The 16,813-nt window shown below is 35.8% G+C and overlaps 1 protein-coding gene across 1 annotated transcript in view; it reads right to left on the bottom strand.

Moving 5' to 3' along the window:
- DNAH9 (dynein axonemal heavy chain 9) overlaps nt 1-16,813 on the bottom strand; it is a 704,007-nt gene that overhangs the window by 191,987 nt on the left and 495,207 nt on the right. The window contains exon 50 of the mRNA XM_049776731.1: nt 2,109-2,534. Within this exon, the coding sequence (XP_049632688.1) occupies nt 2,109-2,534 (426 nt within the window). The remainder of the gene's footprint in view (nt 1-2,108; nt 2,535-16,813) is intronic.

The raw sequence follows: 16,813 nt of genomic DNA, 5'->3' as shown, positions 1-16,813 counted from the left end.
CCAGGAGACATTAAAAATTATGAAATAATTTAAAAACCTTTTCTATCAAAAAATAATCATGGAAATGCAATAGTGTTCTGCATTTGTTATTGAAACTTTAAAAGTAAAATGGTTAAGAACATCTGAATTTATAAGGCAAATATATTGAGAGAAAATTACTTAACTAATGTATCTTTGCAGAGAGATTAACTACAAATATCTTTAAATTGCCACCTTTTACTACTGAATTTACTCGAAGACTAAATAGTAAAATTTGAAGCATACAGAATGTCAATAATCTTGAAACAGTTTGAAAATTTACATGATGATTTTGTAGCTAGAGTCTCATTTTCCTCTTATTCACCTATAAAAATGAAAGATCCTGGAAATATTTTTGGATTAAACTTAATCAGTTAACTGATTTTTAGAACTTCAGTAGCATCTTATGTATGAGGGCTCATGTAATAAAAGGAGAAGCAGAAATTGAGTAGTAAAGACACTGTAACCACTTTGATAGCTGCAGCTGCCCATATCCCTCTGGGTTGACGCCTTATGTGCACATTTTTCCTTTCATAAATCTTTTAGTTCTTTCAGGAATGAAAAATATGGTACCCATTTTACTTTAGAAAATTGATATTGTTGTTTTATATATCATAAATTAGTTAATATTATTATTTATTTGAACTGATATCTACTGATTGAACTTAACCTGTCATCAAGGCTATAGGGTTTTGTTTTGATTTCTTATTTTAATTGAGTATATATGTATATTAAATGTAAAGCAAGTTCCCATCAAGTTGATTGGACCTGAGATTACATCTTTATCTTGACTGAGGAACATATAATAAAAATATTATCAAGATGTTTAAAAAGTTGCTGACCCCACAATTATATATTTATGATTAAAATATCATCCTTAATCAAAACCCCAAGACAAATTCTTTCTTAAAAACTTACATAAGCTAATACAATAACATAAAACATAAATAAAAGGCTCAAATATAGATATTGCTGAGAGAAATCTATAGGACAGCTGGCCAGCACTCATGATACTAGATACAAGGGTGTGGCAAAACAGATAAAACCTAAATTTCAAAGGAATAGAGAAAAAATATGAAAAATTTGACTATTTGTTCTGAATTGTCAAATGTGCAATATTTTTAATTCTTTTGTGGTTAATAATAAAACAGTTCTGTTAATAAAACTAGTAATGTAGAATATATATGTATCATTTAGAGAAAAGAAATTTTTCAGATTGTAGGGGAAGAAAAGAAAATTTCTCCTAATCTTCTGAATTCTTCTCAAACTGGTCAAGCAATCATATTAACATAAAGCACATTATGTTCTGGGAGAACACATTTAATTACAAATATATGGAGAATAAAAAATAAAGGTACTTATTCTGAGCTCAGAAATTAGATATGGTGGAGAGGGCTTAAGGGGATACAAGAGAGATTTATAGGAAAAATTACCAGATATAATTAAATGTTTTTCTTACAATGAAGACATGCTTTTGTGTTAGAAATATTATTTTGGGTAAAATGATTAATTCTGGGTAATAACCCCAATTTTCACTTTCCTTCTTCATAATTAAGGGAATGAAAAAAGGGCTTGTTTGGTTTTTGGTTGTGAGCCTACAGGACTTTGATTAACCTGAATTAGAAACAATCTACACGATAAAGTAACACATCTTGAGAAAACTTGTTTTGATCATATTTGTAAGCCTATAAATTAAAAAGAAGACTTCTGAATAATGAACGAGCAATATCTTATTTAGACTATAGTGGGACTAAAGCAAAAAATATGCCTCTATTGAGAAATCAAGAAGGTGAAACTTAGCAGTTTGGTTTTTTTCCTTTTTCTTTTTTGTGGGGAGGGGCTAAACACAGACGATGCTCAGGGATTACTCCTGGTTCTACACTCAGAAATCACTTCTGGCAGTGCTCAGGGGATTGAGTATGGGGTGCCAGGGATCCACTCTAGGTGGGCCCTTCTGGCAAGCAACCTATTTTACATGATACTATTCTGGTTTCTTGCTTCTCTTTTAAAATCTAGCTTTGTAAGTGCTCGGTAATTGGTGTGAAAATGGTTTAGTGAAGGTGAAGAGGTGGGATTTGGGCATTACTTACAACAATCTTGTTTTTAATAACTGCAAGCTTCTCCTGAGCAGTAGTAAGTTCTGATGTGGCTTTGTTCAATGCTTGACGCTTTGGTTCCACTTCACAAAACACCTCATAGAACTTCACAATATTTATAACCCAAGAGCAGAGACCTGCAGCTGCATGAGACTTGGTGGCCACAAATTCTGGATTGAATTCAGGATCTTGCAGATATGGCCTGATCGCTTTGAGGCAGTTCTCATGAATATTTTCTTTATCAAAATTAGTTAGTGAGTCCAGGAAGCCATCTATTTTGGCCATACTGACTTTAGCTGCCTTCCAGCTACGATCCTTGGGCACTTTGCCACCAGGGGCCATGAGTGTCATTACAGCAGCACTGACATTGCTGACAGCTAGAGGTGGAGAGCCAAATGACTTTAGCTCTGTCAAATTGGTCTGAAAAAAAAAGAAAAGAAAAGAGGTCATTAGAGGAAAATGGTTATACTTTGTCCTTGGTGACTCACTGAGTTAGGTTCTAGTTAGGTTCTAGTCTAAGAAAGCTGTTTTAAAACCCTCCGACATTTAAATATTATGATTTAATCAAAAGGAAAACTAAGTGATTTCCCAGTGGCTTCAAGCTTTTCTGAATTCTACTCTTTTACCATTTTAAAGATTCATAGCCCAATAGAAAAGTAATTATTTTACATACAATTGAAAAATATAACAAGATAAAATACTTAGAAATATGCAACATGCCATGAGTAAAAGATAAGATTATAAAGTCATTTTTTGTCCTTGCTTGAAAAAACTATCACTGTAGACCAAGTTATATGGTTTTCTTTAAGCTGCTTTGTTTCATGAGTTTGTTGAACTAAATTTACCTAATCTGAATGATATTTTTTTGCCATGAAGTAACTCAGACAAAAAACTAGAAACTTTTCAACTATATTTAGCATCTATATTTGTCACATAACCTTTGCTCCACAGTACACTTGTTCCAAAAATATGGAGTAAAGATTTTTTCATGTCTATTAACCATTTGCATTTCTTCTTTTCAAAATATCTTTATTTAAACACCTTGATTACAAATATGACTACATTTGGGGTTCAGTCATATAAAGAACACTCACCCTCACCAGTGCAACATTCCCATCACCAATGCCCCTATCTCCCTCCTTCTCATCCCCTCCCACCTATATTTGAGACAGGCTTTCTACTTCCCTCATTCATTCACATTGTTATGATAGTTGTCAGTGTAGTTATTTTTCTAACCACACTCACCACTCTTTGTGGTGAGCTTCATATCGTGAGCTGGATCTTCCAGCCCTCATCTCTTTTGTCTCTGAGAATTATTGCAAAAATGTCTTTTATTTTTTCTTAAAACCCATAGATGACTGAGACTATTATGTGTCTATCTCTCTCCCTCTGACTTATTTCACTCATAGATTCCATGTGCATCCATGTATAGGAAAATTTCATGTCTTCATCTCTCCTGATGACTGCATAATATTCCATTGTGTTTTTGTACCACAGTTTCTCTAGCCATTCATCTGTTAAAGGACATCTTGGTTGTTTCCATAGTCTGGCTATTGTAAATAGCACTACAATAAATACAGATGTGAGGAAGGGATTTTTGTATTATATGTTTGTGTTCCAAGGGTATATCCCTAGGAGTGCTATAGCTGTATTTTGCTGGTCCCTCATTGGGTACATATGTTTTTGAGTGTGATTTCTTCCTAATGTACCTATTCCTTTGTTAATTAGAAATTATACCCATTGTCACTTGTCAGCATTTTAAGCCTGAAGTTTGTGTCATATTAGATGGCTACCCCAATGTTTTTAAGGGAGTTGTTTGCTTGAAAGATTGTCCTCTAACTTTTAACTTTGAGTCTTTATTTGCTCTGACTATTCAAATGTGTTTCTTGCAGGCAGAAAAATGTTGGACTCTTTTTTATCTCTTCCATTTTTAACTCTGTGCCTCTTAATTGGAGCATTTAGTCTGTTAATGTCAAAAGAGGTAATTGTTATGCCTTTTTTGGGGTATAAATTCAGTGTATTAGCTGGGTCTGCTTTGCATTACTGTAGACCCTTTAGTTTATCTTATAATATTGGCTTTGAGTCTGTAACATTCCCAAGCTGTTCTTTATCCATGAAGCTGTGTATCTTTCCTTCAAATCAGGGTGAAAGTTTGGCTGAGTAATGTATTCTTGGTGAGGCATTCATTTTGTTGTTTTATTACTACATTCCAACATTGGTATCAGGTCTGGTGGGTAGCTTGTGATAAATTTACTTTGAATTTGAAGATATTTCTTTTTATGTAATTTCCCTTTCTTGTATGGCTCCATTCTTTATTCTATCTTTATCTGTGCATAGTTTTTGGAGGGGACATGCCCAGCAGCAATCAGGGGATATTGCTGGATCTGTGCACAGAAATCACTCCTGGCAGACTCGGGGAACCATATGGGATGCTGGGGATTGAACCTGGGTTCATTCGGGTTGGCCTTGTGCAAAGCAAACTCTCTACTGCTGTGTTTTTGCTCTTGCTTCTATGTGGCTTATAAGACTGTGTGTAGGATATGCCTTGAGGTACTTTTCTTTGGTTCCCTTTGAGCTGGTACTCTTTGGGTTTCAAGAATGTGGGTGCATGGTTTCTTCTGGGGACTTCTCAGCAATGATTTCTTTGACTGTTTCGTTTTCATAGTGGTTTTTCTTTTAGTCTCTCTGGAACCCCTTTGATTCTTATATTGTTCCTGTTGAATTTATTAAATGTCAGAGATCTTATTTGTTTAAAATAAATATCTGTTGCTGCAATTTAATTTGTTAGAGGTAGGTATTTATAGTTATTTTATATATCATAATATTATTTCCTAAAAATTCTAATTAATGTTTCAGAAAATCTATATACAGCCATACATTTTAAAGTTTTTATATTATTTAAATTGTTACCAATTTTAAAGCCCATAGGCAACATTATTCTTAATGATAAAAAATTAAAGCCTTTACCCTGAGCTCAGGCAGTAGACAAGTATGTTAATTGTCTCTACTCTTATTCAACATAGTATTAGAATTCCTAGCAATCAGGAGTTTTCAATCAGGCATGAGGAGGAAAACAAAGGAATCCAAATTGGAAAAGATAAAGTTAAACTATCTCTATTTGCAGATGGCATGATGTTATGCAGTAAAGACCCTAAAGAGTCTAAAGAAAACTAATAGAAGGCTGGAGAGATACTAAAGTGGTAGGACATTTGCCTTGCATGTGGCTGACTAGGAACAGGCCCGGGTTCAATTTCTGGCACCGCAGATGGTCTACCAAGCCTGCCAGGAGCGATTTCTGAGTGCAGAATTAGGAGTTAATCCCTGAGTGCCCCCCACCAACAGCTCATAGAAACAATAAACCAATATAGCAATGTTGAGTCTACAAAGTGAATACACAAAAGACAGCTAATTTATTTTTTGTTTGTTTTTGGGCCACACCCGCAGCACTCAGGGGTTTTTCCTGGCTCTACACTCAGAAATAGGTCCTGGCAGACTCGAGGGATTATATGAGATGCCAGAATTTGAACCACTGTCTTTCTGCATGCAAGGTAAAAGCCCTTACCATCTATCCTTGCCCCATTTTTTTACTTATTTTTGGGGGGTGGGGGGTCCACACCCGGTGATGCTCAGGGGTTACACCTGGCTTTGAGCTCAGAAATTGCTCCTGGCTTGGAGGACCATATGGAACACTGGAGGAGAGAATCCTGATCCTTCCAGGGTAAGCCATGTTCAAGGCAAACACCCTACCACTGATCTAACACTCTGGCCCCAAGACAGCACATGTTTTTTGATATTATTTTATTAATAATTTTTATTTTGACCAAAGTGGATTACAAATCATTCACAGTAGTATTTTAGGTACATAGTGACATTGAATCAGGGGCATTCCCACCATCAGTGTTATCTCCCCTCCACCCCTGTTCCCAGCATGCATCCCTTTGCCCCTCCTTTGCCCCCGGGGTTGCTAGTAAAAGTGGCCCCTTCTGTGTCTACCTTGTTGTATATTGTGTATCAATTTTGTTGTAGTTTGGTTTGGATTTGGTGTTTAAGTCTGATCTTTTTTTTTTTTATTTCTACTCAATGTTCATAGAACTGTTTGGTCTTCTGGAACTGTAAACATTTTTTATATAAGTGACTCACAGGAGAAAAGCACCAAAGAATTTATTTCATTTAAAACAGTTTCTAGGAGGGACCAGCAAGGTGGCATTAGAGGTAAGATGTCTGCCTTGCAAGGACTAGCCAAGGAAGAACTATGGTTCGATCCCCCGGTGTCCCATATGGTCCCCCCAAGCCAGCTGCAATTTCTGAGCCCTTAGCCAGGAGTAACCTCAGGCATCAAACAGGTGTGGCCGAAGAACCAAAAAAAAAAATAGTTTCTAGGAATCAACCCAACAAGACAGAAGAGATATCTATACCATGTAAACTTCAAAACACTTAAGATAGATATTAAAGAAAACCTAAAAAAAGGAAAAAATTTGATATTCATGCAATGACTGGTATATTGATTCAATTAAAGTCTAAAATATACCATAACTTTGACTAAGTCCTTATATATGAGTATATATGCATATAATATTTATTAGAATATTAACATTTCATATTTTATTTAAATATGTAATTCTCTGATTCATTGTTGTCATTTTTGTACATTTCTCCTGGACTGCTTATTGTCTTTTCTTTTTTATTTCTATATTAGTAAAAATATTACAATCAGAGAGGATCTGTTGCCTGTACCTGTTTCTCTTCTCTTCTTTCTCCTGAAACACTCATGAGAAGGCCAAGAAAGACCCAACGAAAACTGTTTTGCAGAGGCGAATCAGCCAGAAAGAGGAACCCCAGCCAGAAAAAGGTGACCTAGCCAGAAAGGTATGCTCCTTTGTCTGTGAAGGCAAGATGTGTTCTGGCCCCCACTGCGAACAGAGCAACTGAGAGAGAGGCTGAGAGAATCTGTTGTCTTTATAATGTTTCTCTTTTATTCTGTCCCCTGAAACTTTCATGAGAATGCCAAGAAAAACTCATCGAAAACTGTCTCCTAGAGGCTCCAGAGGAGCCTCCAGAAGAGTGAAGTTCATGGCTATGTGCTCTTTCTAATTAATGAACCCCACCATAACATGTAGAAAAAAATCACACTAAAAGTGTGACAGTGGGGAAGCCTCATAGGCAAACACCATGCACAGAGAATAAAGATCATAGCTCTGATGACCCCAAATTTACCAACCATCTGATTAATCTCTCAGATAAGGGTTTAGAATAGAAATATGGAGGATCCTCATAAAAATCAAAGTTGAACAGAACACAAAGATAGAAAACAGAAAACTCCAAACAGAAATAACAGGTTTAAATAACATGATATCTGAACTGAAAACCTCAATAGAAAGCCTCTCCAACAGGATAACAGCAGTCAAGGACAGAATAAGTGAACTGGAAGATGAAATGCAGAACAACTCCATACAACAGAAGAGAGTGAAAAAGAATCTTAAGGCAAGTGAATAAACAATGGAAAAATTAATCAAATAATGTAAACAGATGAAAATAGAAGTTTTTGCTAAACTCAACAGAAACAATGTAAGAATCATTGGAGTCCCAGAGGCCCAGGAAGGAGATCCCCAAGAAAAATCAAGAGTCAAAGACATCATCACAGAGAAACTCCCAGAACTAAAGACTGCATGCAAACAAACCCTGCATGCCCAAAGAGTACCAGCTAAAAGAGACCCAAAGAAAAGCACCCCAAGACACAACCTAATCAGAGTGACAAATCTCACAGATAGGGATAGAATACTGAAAGCAGCAAGATCCTAAAAAGGGAAATTACATTTAAAGGAACATTCTTAAGACTTACAACAGACATGTCACAAGAAACTCTGAGGGCCAGAAGACAGGGTGGGATACTGTGACAAGACTGAATAAAATGGATGCTTCACATAAAATAATGCACCCATACCTACTCACACTTATATTTGAAGGAAGGATATATAGCTTCACAAATAAGAAACAGCTTAGAAACTTTACCAGATGCAAAACCAGCCTAAAAAGAAAAGATGAAAGGTCTACTTTAAGACAAGATAGACCAACAGACACACCAAACTTATAAACAAAGATGACATTAAATCCATGATAATCATCTCCCTCAATGTCAATGGATTAAATGCATCAGTTAAGAGACACAGAGTGGATAAATGGATCAAAAAGATGAATCCAACCTTCTGCTGCCTACAAGAAACACACCTGAATAGTTAGAACAAACATAGACTCAAAATCAAAGGATGGAAGAAAATCATCCAAGCAAGCAACACCCTTAAAAAAGCTGTAGTGGCCATATTAATATCAGATGACATAAAGTTTAGACTCAGAAGTTGGAAGGGACAAAAATGGACATTTCATACTAATCAAGGGATATGTGCAACATGAGGAAATTACACAACTAAAATATACGGACACAATGAGAGACCAGCAAAATATCTAATACAATTATTGACAAATTTAAAAGAGGACATAATTAATAACACAATAATTTTGTGAGACATCAACATGGCCCTGTCAACTGGATAGGTCAGCCAATCTATAACCCAAAAAAATACTAGCCCTGAAGAGAAATGGAAGAAAGAAGCCAAGTAGATATATAGGACACTCCATCCCCAGAAACCTGGATATATATTCTTCTGTAATGTACATGGGTCATTCTTCAGGATAAACCACATATTGGCACATAAAAAATACCTTCATAAAATCAAGGGGATAGAAATTTTGCAGGCTACCTTTGCTGATCACAGGCTCTGAAATCAGATGTGAACTTCAAAGGGACACAGAAGAAAAACTTTAACACCTGTAAATTAAACAGCCTGCTACTGAATAACCAGTGTGTCTGAGATGAAATCAAAGCGGAAATCAAAACTTTCCTGGAAATATATTACAAGGAAGACACAAACTATCAGAATCTATGGGACATAGCAAAAGCAATAGAGAGAGGAAAATTTACAGCTTTGCAAGCACACATCAGGAAGGAAGAAGGGGCATACGTGAATCGCTTAATGATGCAGCTTATAAAATTAGAAAATGGTCAACAAAAGGAATAAAAAATATGGAGACAGAAGGAAATAACAAAGCTTAGAGTAGAAATTAATGAACTAGAAACCCCAAAATCAATCTGAAAGATCAACAAAAACAATTGTTTCTTTGCAAAAATAAACAAGATTGATAGACCACCAGCAAACTTCACAAAGAAAAAGAGAGAGAGAACCTTGATAAATTGTATTAGAAATGAAAAGGGAGAAATTACTACAGATATTGCAGATATTCAAAGGGTAATCAGAGACTACTTTGAGAAACTCTATGCCACTAAATATAAGAACCTGGAAGAAATGGATATATTCTTGGACTTGTATAACCTTCCACGGTTGAATAAGGAAGATGTAAGCATATCTAAAAATACCATCACTATTGAGGAGATTAAAACGGTAATCAAATGTCTGCCCAAAAACCAAAGCCCAAGTCCAGATGGATTCACTAATGAATTATTTTAAATCTTTCAGAGGGTCTATTACCAATCCTGGTCAGGATCTTTAATAAAATTGAAAAAAAAAAACGAGACCACCTTCAAATAGTTTCTATGATGCCAAAATCACCATGATACCAAAACCAGACAGATATTCTTCCAAAAAAGAAAATTACAGACCAATATCTTGGATGAACACAGGTGCAAAGAACCTCAACAATATCCTGGCAAATAGGATCAAATGCTTCATCAGGAATATCAGTCACTACGATCAAGTAGGTTTCATCCCAGGAAAGCAAGGATGGTTTAACATCCATAAATCTATCACTATAATACACAATATCAACAAGAAAAATAAAAATAACATGATCATATAATAGATGCAGAGAAAGCATTTGATAAGGTCCAACACCCATTTGATAAAAACTCTCAGCAGGATATAAATAAAAGGAACCTTTCTCAATATAGTTAATGCCATCTCCCACAATGGCCAAATATTTTCCTCAATGGAGAAAAACTATAAGCCTTTCTTCTAAATTCTGGTACAAAACAAGGCTGTCCTCTATCACCACTCCTACTCAACATAGTACTGGAAGTCCTTGCTATAGCTATCAGGCAAGGAAAAGATGTCGAGAGCATCAGATAGGAAAGGTAGAAATCAAGCTCTCACTGTTCTCAGATGACATGTTAATGTACTTAGAAAACACTAAAAACTCTACCAAAAAGCTTCTAGAAACAATAGATTCATATAGAAATGTGGCAGACTACAAAATTAACGAACAAAAATCAATGACCTTTTTATACAGCAATAATAATAGGGAAGAAATAGACATTAAGAAAACAACCTCATTCACATTAGTGTTACAGAATTTCAAATAACTTGAAGTCAACTTGACGAAAGACATGAAGGACCTATACAAAGAAAACTATAAAACTCTGCTTTAAGAAATAAGAGAAGACACACAAATATGGAATCACATACCCTGCTCATGGATTGGCAGAATTAACATTATTAAAATGGCAATATTCCCCAAAGCATTGTACAGATTTAATGCAATCCCTTTAAAGATACCCATGACATTCTTCAAAGAAGTGGATCAAATACTTCTTAAATTTATTTTGAACAACAAACACCAACGGATAGATAAAGCAATCCTGGGTAAAGGAAATTGGAAGGCATTACTTTTTCCAATTTAAACTGTATTACAAAGCAATAGTTATCAAAACAACATGGTATTGGAATAAAGACAGATACTCAGATGAGTGGAATAGGCTTGAGTACTCAAAGAATGTTCGTTATACATACAATTACTTAATTTTTTGATAAAGGGGCAAGAAATCCTAAATGGAGCAAGAAAAGCCTCTTTAACAAGTGATGTTTGCACAACTGGTTAGCCTCTTGCAAAAAAAAGTGTACTCAGACCCCCAGCTAATACCATGTACAAAGGTGAAATCTAAGTAGATTAAAGACCTTGATAACAGACCTAAAACCATAAAGTATTTAGAACTACACGTAGTTAAAACATTCTATGACATTGGGACTAAAAGCAGCTTCAAGGAGGAAATAGCACTCTCCAAACAAGTAGAAGCAGAGATAAACAGATAGAAATATATTAAGCTGAGAAACTTCTGCATCTCATTTATCCCAGAGTTCGATTGTTGTTTGATAGCTCATTTTGAGGAATTATTCATCTTATTTTTGTTTATTTTAAGGCTCTTTTCCAATTATTTGTTGTGCAGCTTATGTTCCAGCTCAGTGATTCCATCCTAATCAGCAAATACTCTACAGGTGAGACATTCCAGTGAAGTAAAGTCTAATAAGTTTTGCCTACCAAGCTTTTCAGACTTATTATTTAAGAAAAGTTTTCTTATTTCTACATTTATATCCATTGATTCTTATTGGCTAGTGTCATGGCCTTCTTGATCTGGATACTAAGAGAATTCTTGGGGTCCTTGAGGAAGGTGGGTGCATGGAGTTGGTGATGGAATCAGATTAAAATACACAGAAGTGAGGTTGTATCTTGTCTCTTTATTCTTGTCTCTCCCTTCTGGGCTATTACAGAACACATACTAAATTTCTTGGCAAGGCATCATAATTGCAGATATAATGTTAGTTGTCACACTGAACCAGATAAAATACACAGGGCAAGCTTTATGTTTATCTTTACCAACCGAGGGCAGCCTTTAGCTTCTGTGCTGCTTTGTTAGCAAGGCCAGTTTTCAAAGACTTGTGGATTATTTTTGGCCTAATTTCATTTTATGCATTTTGAGCTAAGCTAAATATTAACCCTTAATATGACTGCACTTAGGTCATATAATAAATAATAAACCAGTAAAGCTAAGTTTTAGGGTGGTTAATATATGTTATAAGACTAATAAAGAATTGCTTGAGTATACACAACTGCTCCTGACAGGGTGGGTTTACAGAAATTTGAGTGATCTTTAAAAGAGGTTCAAAGAAATGTCTTTAATATGCTAGTGAAGTTATGTCTCAAATAAGATTTATTCCATGGCCCTATCAGTTTCCTCATTTTTCTGAGTGCCTCATGATCAGCCCGCAAGGTCTCTTGATACCTCGTACTCCCTTGTGGGTATAGGTGGCTTCTTGAGCCCAGTGCCCTCCCTTGTGGATAAGGCAACTAAGGACTCTTGAGCCTGGTGTCCTCATTTAACCATGGTTTCAGGGTCAGAGTTCCTTACACAAGGGAGGCCTTGGCAAGCTATTCATTTGGTTTCCTCCATGGTTTTCTTGAATTCTTTGTACATCCTCTACATTTCCTCTCTAAAGTCAATATTAGAGAGGCTATATAGTTGGTCAGCACTCACTTGGGTCTTCAGAACTAACATCTTCATTCACTGATCATGGTGGAGTTCTGAATTGTTTTCCCATTGTGACCTTTTCAGTGTTGTGGTGTTTTTATGTGTTGCTCTAGGCCTCATTTACTAGAAGAAGTGCATAGCTATGGAGCAGGGCAGAGGGTCCTTGTTCCTCTGGCAAGTGAACTTGTCTGCTTCTTTCATGTTATAGGCTAGATTTCTAGCACTGCGAAAAGAAATGCATGGCTATGGGACAGGGCAGAAGGTCCTTGCTCCTCTGGTAAGTGAACTTGTTTTGCTTCTTTCATGTTATATTCTAGATTCCTGGCTCTGTAGAGCATTGTGCTCTGCAATTCACTGTTCCCTCCTCTGCTGGGCCATGGAATTTGCATCTAGAAGGGGTATGCACATTATACCAGCCTTTAAAGGTAATTATTCTATAATATTTTATAAGTGAGGCTAAAATGATAACATAGCGTGTTGGATACTTTCTTGCAGGCAGCTGACTTGGGTTTTATACCTGGAATCTTATGTGGTCTCCTGAGCACTACCAGGAGTGATTCATGAGTATAGGGCCAGAAGTAAGCCCTGGGTTCCAATGGGTATAGCTAAGAAACAAACAGACTTTTTCCAGTGTTTGACGTTTTTTTTAACTTTGACTTTGGGCCTCTGTTTTTTTGTCTGTTTGTCTGTGTGTTTTGGTTTTGGGGTCACTCCCGGCAGTGCTCAGAGGTTACTCCTGGCTCTACGCTCAGAAATTGCTCCTGGTAGGCATGGGGGACCATATGGGATGCCAGGATTCGAGCCACCGTCCTGCATGAAAGGCAAGAGCCTTACCTCCATGCTATCTCTCTGGCTTCTTTGGGCCTCTGTTTATCAAAAATTTCTCATATGTCTCTTGTAGAAAATGTTAGATTTTGTTTTCAGTCTTTTGATTATTAACTTCAGTTCATTATTATTGAGCAAAATAATTGATATTAAGATATTTATTGTCATCAATTTGTAGAATATATATGTGGTTTTGAAGGGGCTTTTTTTTGGTCTCTTATAGAAGGTCCTTGAATGTTTAAAACTGGTCTCAAGGCTTTAGACATCCTAAGCTGTTGCCTGTTTGTGAGGCTTTTTTATTGTTCCTTTAAATATGCACAATAGTCCAGCTTACAGAATATTTGGGGTGAGATGCTTATTTGATCAAGTTACTTTTCAAATTATATTCCACTTTTATTTTATGATCTGTAGAGTATCATTTTATAGATCTGTGTTGAATTTTAGAACATTTCTAACGTCCTTCTTTGATCATAATGTTTTTGTATCTTTTAATTACAGTGTTCTTTGGAATTTTCTGTATGAATTCCATATTAGCATGTTAGTTGGAACAATATTCGGTTTCTTGAATCTGGGTCTTGAATCCATAACTCTAGAAACATTTAAAATGCTTTTGCTATTTTATTTAGTCAATTGAATATCTAAATTAAAATTTGATCTTTCCTGTGAGCTATAAGTGAAAAAAATTTAACCTTATATCTAATTGTTCAGTTCGGCTTTATCCATACAACTTTTTGTTGACTGATATCTAGATTTATGCAGTCTTTTATTATTAAAACATTTTTGTTCTTTATGCACATTTTTTGTTCAAAACTTGGCTAGGAAAGTCAAATCTTCCAGTAGTCTATACCACAGTGGTCAGAGTATGCTTTTAGAACACACTTTCTTATTTTCAGATATTTTTGAATTCGCTTAGGCTAATTCTTCGAGAACATGGTTCTCAATCCACTTCTTCACCAAAGTTGTTCAGTTATATGAAAATCCTTTAACTGAAGAAAAAGAATGAAGATTATACTAGATATTTATTTTATTTGTGTTTATCTACATGCTTTATTGAATTAATATCTTTATTTAAACACCTTGATTACAAACATGATTGTGATTGGGTTTTTGTTATGTAAAGAACGCCCCCTTCACCAGTGCAGCATTCCCACCACCAATGCCCCCTATTTTCCTCCTCACAACCCGACCTCAACCTGTACTCTAGACAGGCTTTCCAGTTCCCTCATGCATCCACATTGTTATAATAGTTCTCAGTGTAGTTATTTCTCTAACTGCACTCACCACTCTGTGATGAGCTTCATGTCATGAGATAGAAATTCCAGCCCTCCTCTCTTTGTCTCTGAGAATTATTGCAAAAATGTCTTTTATTTTTCTTAAAACCCATAGATGAGTGAGACTATTCCGTTTCTATCTCTCTCCCCCTGACTTATTTCACTCAGCATAATAGATTCCATGTACATCTATGTATAGGAAAATTTCATGACTTCATCTTTCCTGACGGCTGAATAATATTCCATTGTGTATATATACCACAGTTTCTTTAGCCATTTATCTGTTGAAGGGCATCTTGATTGTTTCCAGAGTCTGGCTATTATAAAAAGAATAACAACGAATATAGGTATGAGGAAAACATTTTTGTAATGTATTTTTGTGTTCCTAGGATATATCCCTAGGAGTGGTATAGCTGGATCATATGGGAGCTCAAGTTCCAGGTTTTGGAGGAATCTCCATATTGCTTTCCATAAAGGTTGGACTAGATGGCATTCACACCAGCAGTGGATAAGAGTTCCTCTCTCTCCACATCCCCGCCAGCACTGCTTGTTCTCATTCTTTGTGATGTGTGCCAATTTCTGTGGCATAAGATGGTACCTCATAGTTGTTTTGATTTGCATCTCCCTGATGATTAGTGATGTGGAACATTTTTTCATGTGCCTTTGGCCATTTGTACTTCTTTATCAAAGTGTCTGTTCATTTCTTCTCCTCACTTTTTGATGGGATTAGGTGTTTTTATCTTGTAAAGTTCTGTCAGTGCCTTGTATATTTTGGATATTAGCTCCTTTTCTGATGTGTATTTTGTGAATAGTTTCTCTCAGTCAGTGGGTGGCTCTTGTATCCTGAGCAATGTTTCCTTTGAGGTGCAGAAGCTTCTAAGTTTCATATATTCCCATCTGTTTATCTCTGCTTCCACTTTTCTAGAGAGTGCAGTTTCCTCTTAGAAGATGCCTTTAGTCTCAATGTCATGGAATGTATTACCTACATGTTGTACTATATACATTATGGCATAAGGTCTGATATCAAGGTCTTTAATCCATTTGGATTTTACCATAGTACATGATGTTAGCTGGGGGTCTGAGTTCGCTTTTATGCAAGTGTCTAACCAGTTGTGCCAAAGTCACTTGTTGAAGAGATTTTCCAGGCACCAATTAGGATTTCTTGCTCCCTTTATGAAAATTAGGTGATTGTATGTCTGGGGAACATTCTCTGAGTACTCAAGCCTATTCCACTGATCTAGGATCTGTCTTTATTTCAATACCATGCTGTATTTGATAACTATTACTTTGAAATACTGTTTATAGTTGGGGAAAGTAAGGCCTTCCAAATTTCTTTTCCCAAGGAGTGTTTTATCTATTTGAGGCTGTTTATTGTTCCAGATAAATTTCAGAAGTGTTTGATCCACTTCTTTGAAGAATGTCATGGGTATCTTTAGAGGAATTGCATTAAATCTATACAATGCTTGGGGGAGTATTGCCATTTTAATGATGTTAATCCTGCCAATCCATGAGCAGGGTATGTGTTTCCATTTCCTGTGACCTCTCATTTTTTTGAAGCAGTGTTTTGTAGTTTTCTTTGTATAGGTCTTTTACGTCTTTAGTCAAGTTGACTCCAAGATATTTGAGTTTGTGCGGAACTAATGTGAATGGGGTTGTTTGCTTAATGTCCATTTCATCTCTATCAGTATTGGTATATAAAAAGACCATTGATTTTTGCGTGTTAATTTTGTAGCCAGCCATCTTGCTATATGAATCTATTGTTTCTAGAGCTTTATGGTAGTCTTTAAAGTTTTCTAAGTAGAGTATCATGTCATCTGCAAACAATGACAGTTTGACTTCTTTCTTTCCTATTTGGATTCCCTTTATATATTTTCCTTGCCTAATTGCTATAGCAAGGACTTCTAGTACTGTGTTGAATAGGAATGTTAATAGAGGACAGCCCTGTCTTGTACCAGAATTTAGAAGAAAGGGGCTTTTGATTTTTCTCCATTGAGAATGATATTTGTCATTGGCTTGTGGTAGATGCCCTTTCAAAATATTGAGAAATGTTCCTTTATTTCCATCTTGCTTAGAGTTTTTATCAAGAATGAGTGTTGGACCTTATCAAATGCTTTCTCTTTATCTATTGATATGATCATGCTATTTTTATTTTTCTTGTTGTTGATGTTGTGCATTATGTTGATAGATTTACGGATGTTAAACCATCCTTGCATTCCTAGGATGAAACCTACTTGATCATAGTGAATGATCTTCTTGATGAGGCACTGCATCCTATTTAGGATATTTGCATC

This window comes from Suncus etruscus, chromosome 7, assembly GCF_024139225.1.
Source record: "Suncus etruscus isolate mSunEtr1 chromosome 7, mSunEtr1.pri.cur, whole genome shotgun sequence".
NCBI lineage: Eukaryota > Metazoa > Chordata > Mammalia > Eulipotyphla > Soricidae > Suncus > Suncus etruscus.
Note: the sequence above shows the minus strand (reverse complement) of the source record. Positions and strands in the feature narration are given on the sequence as shown.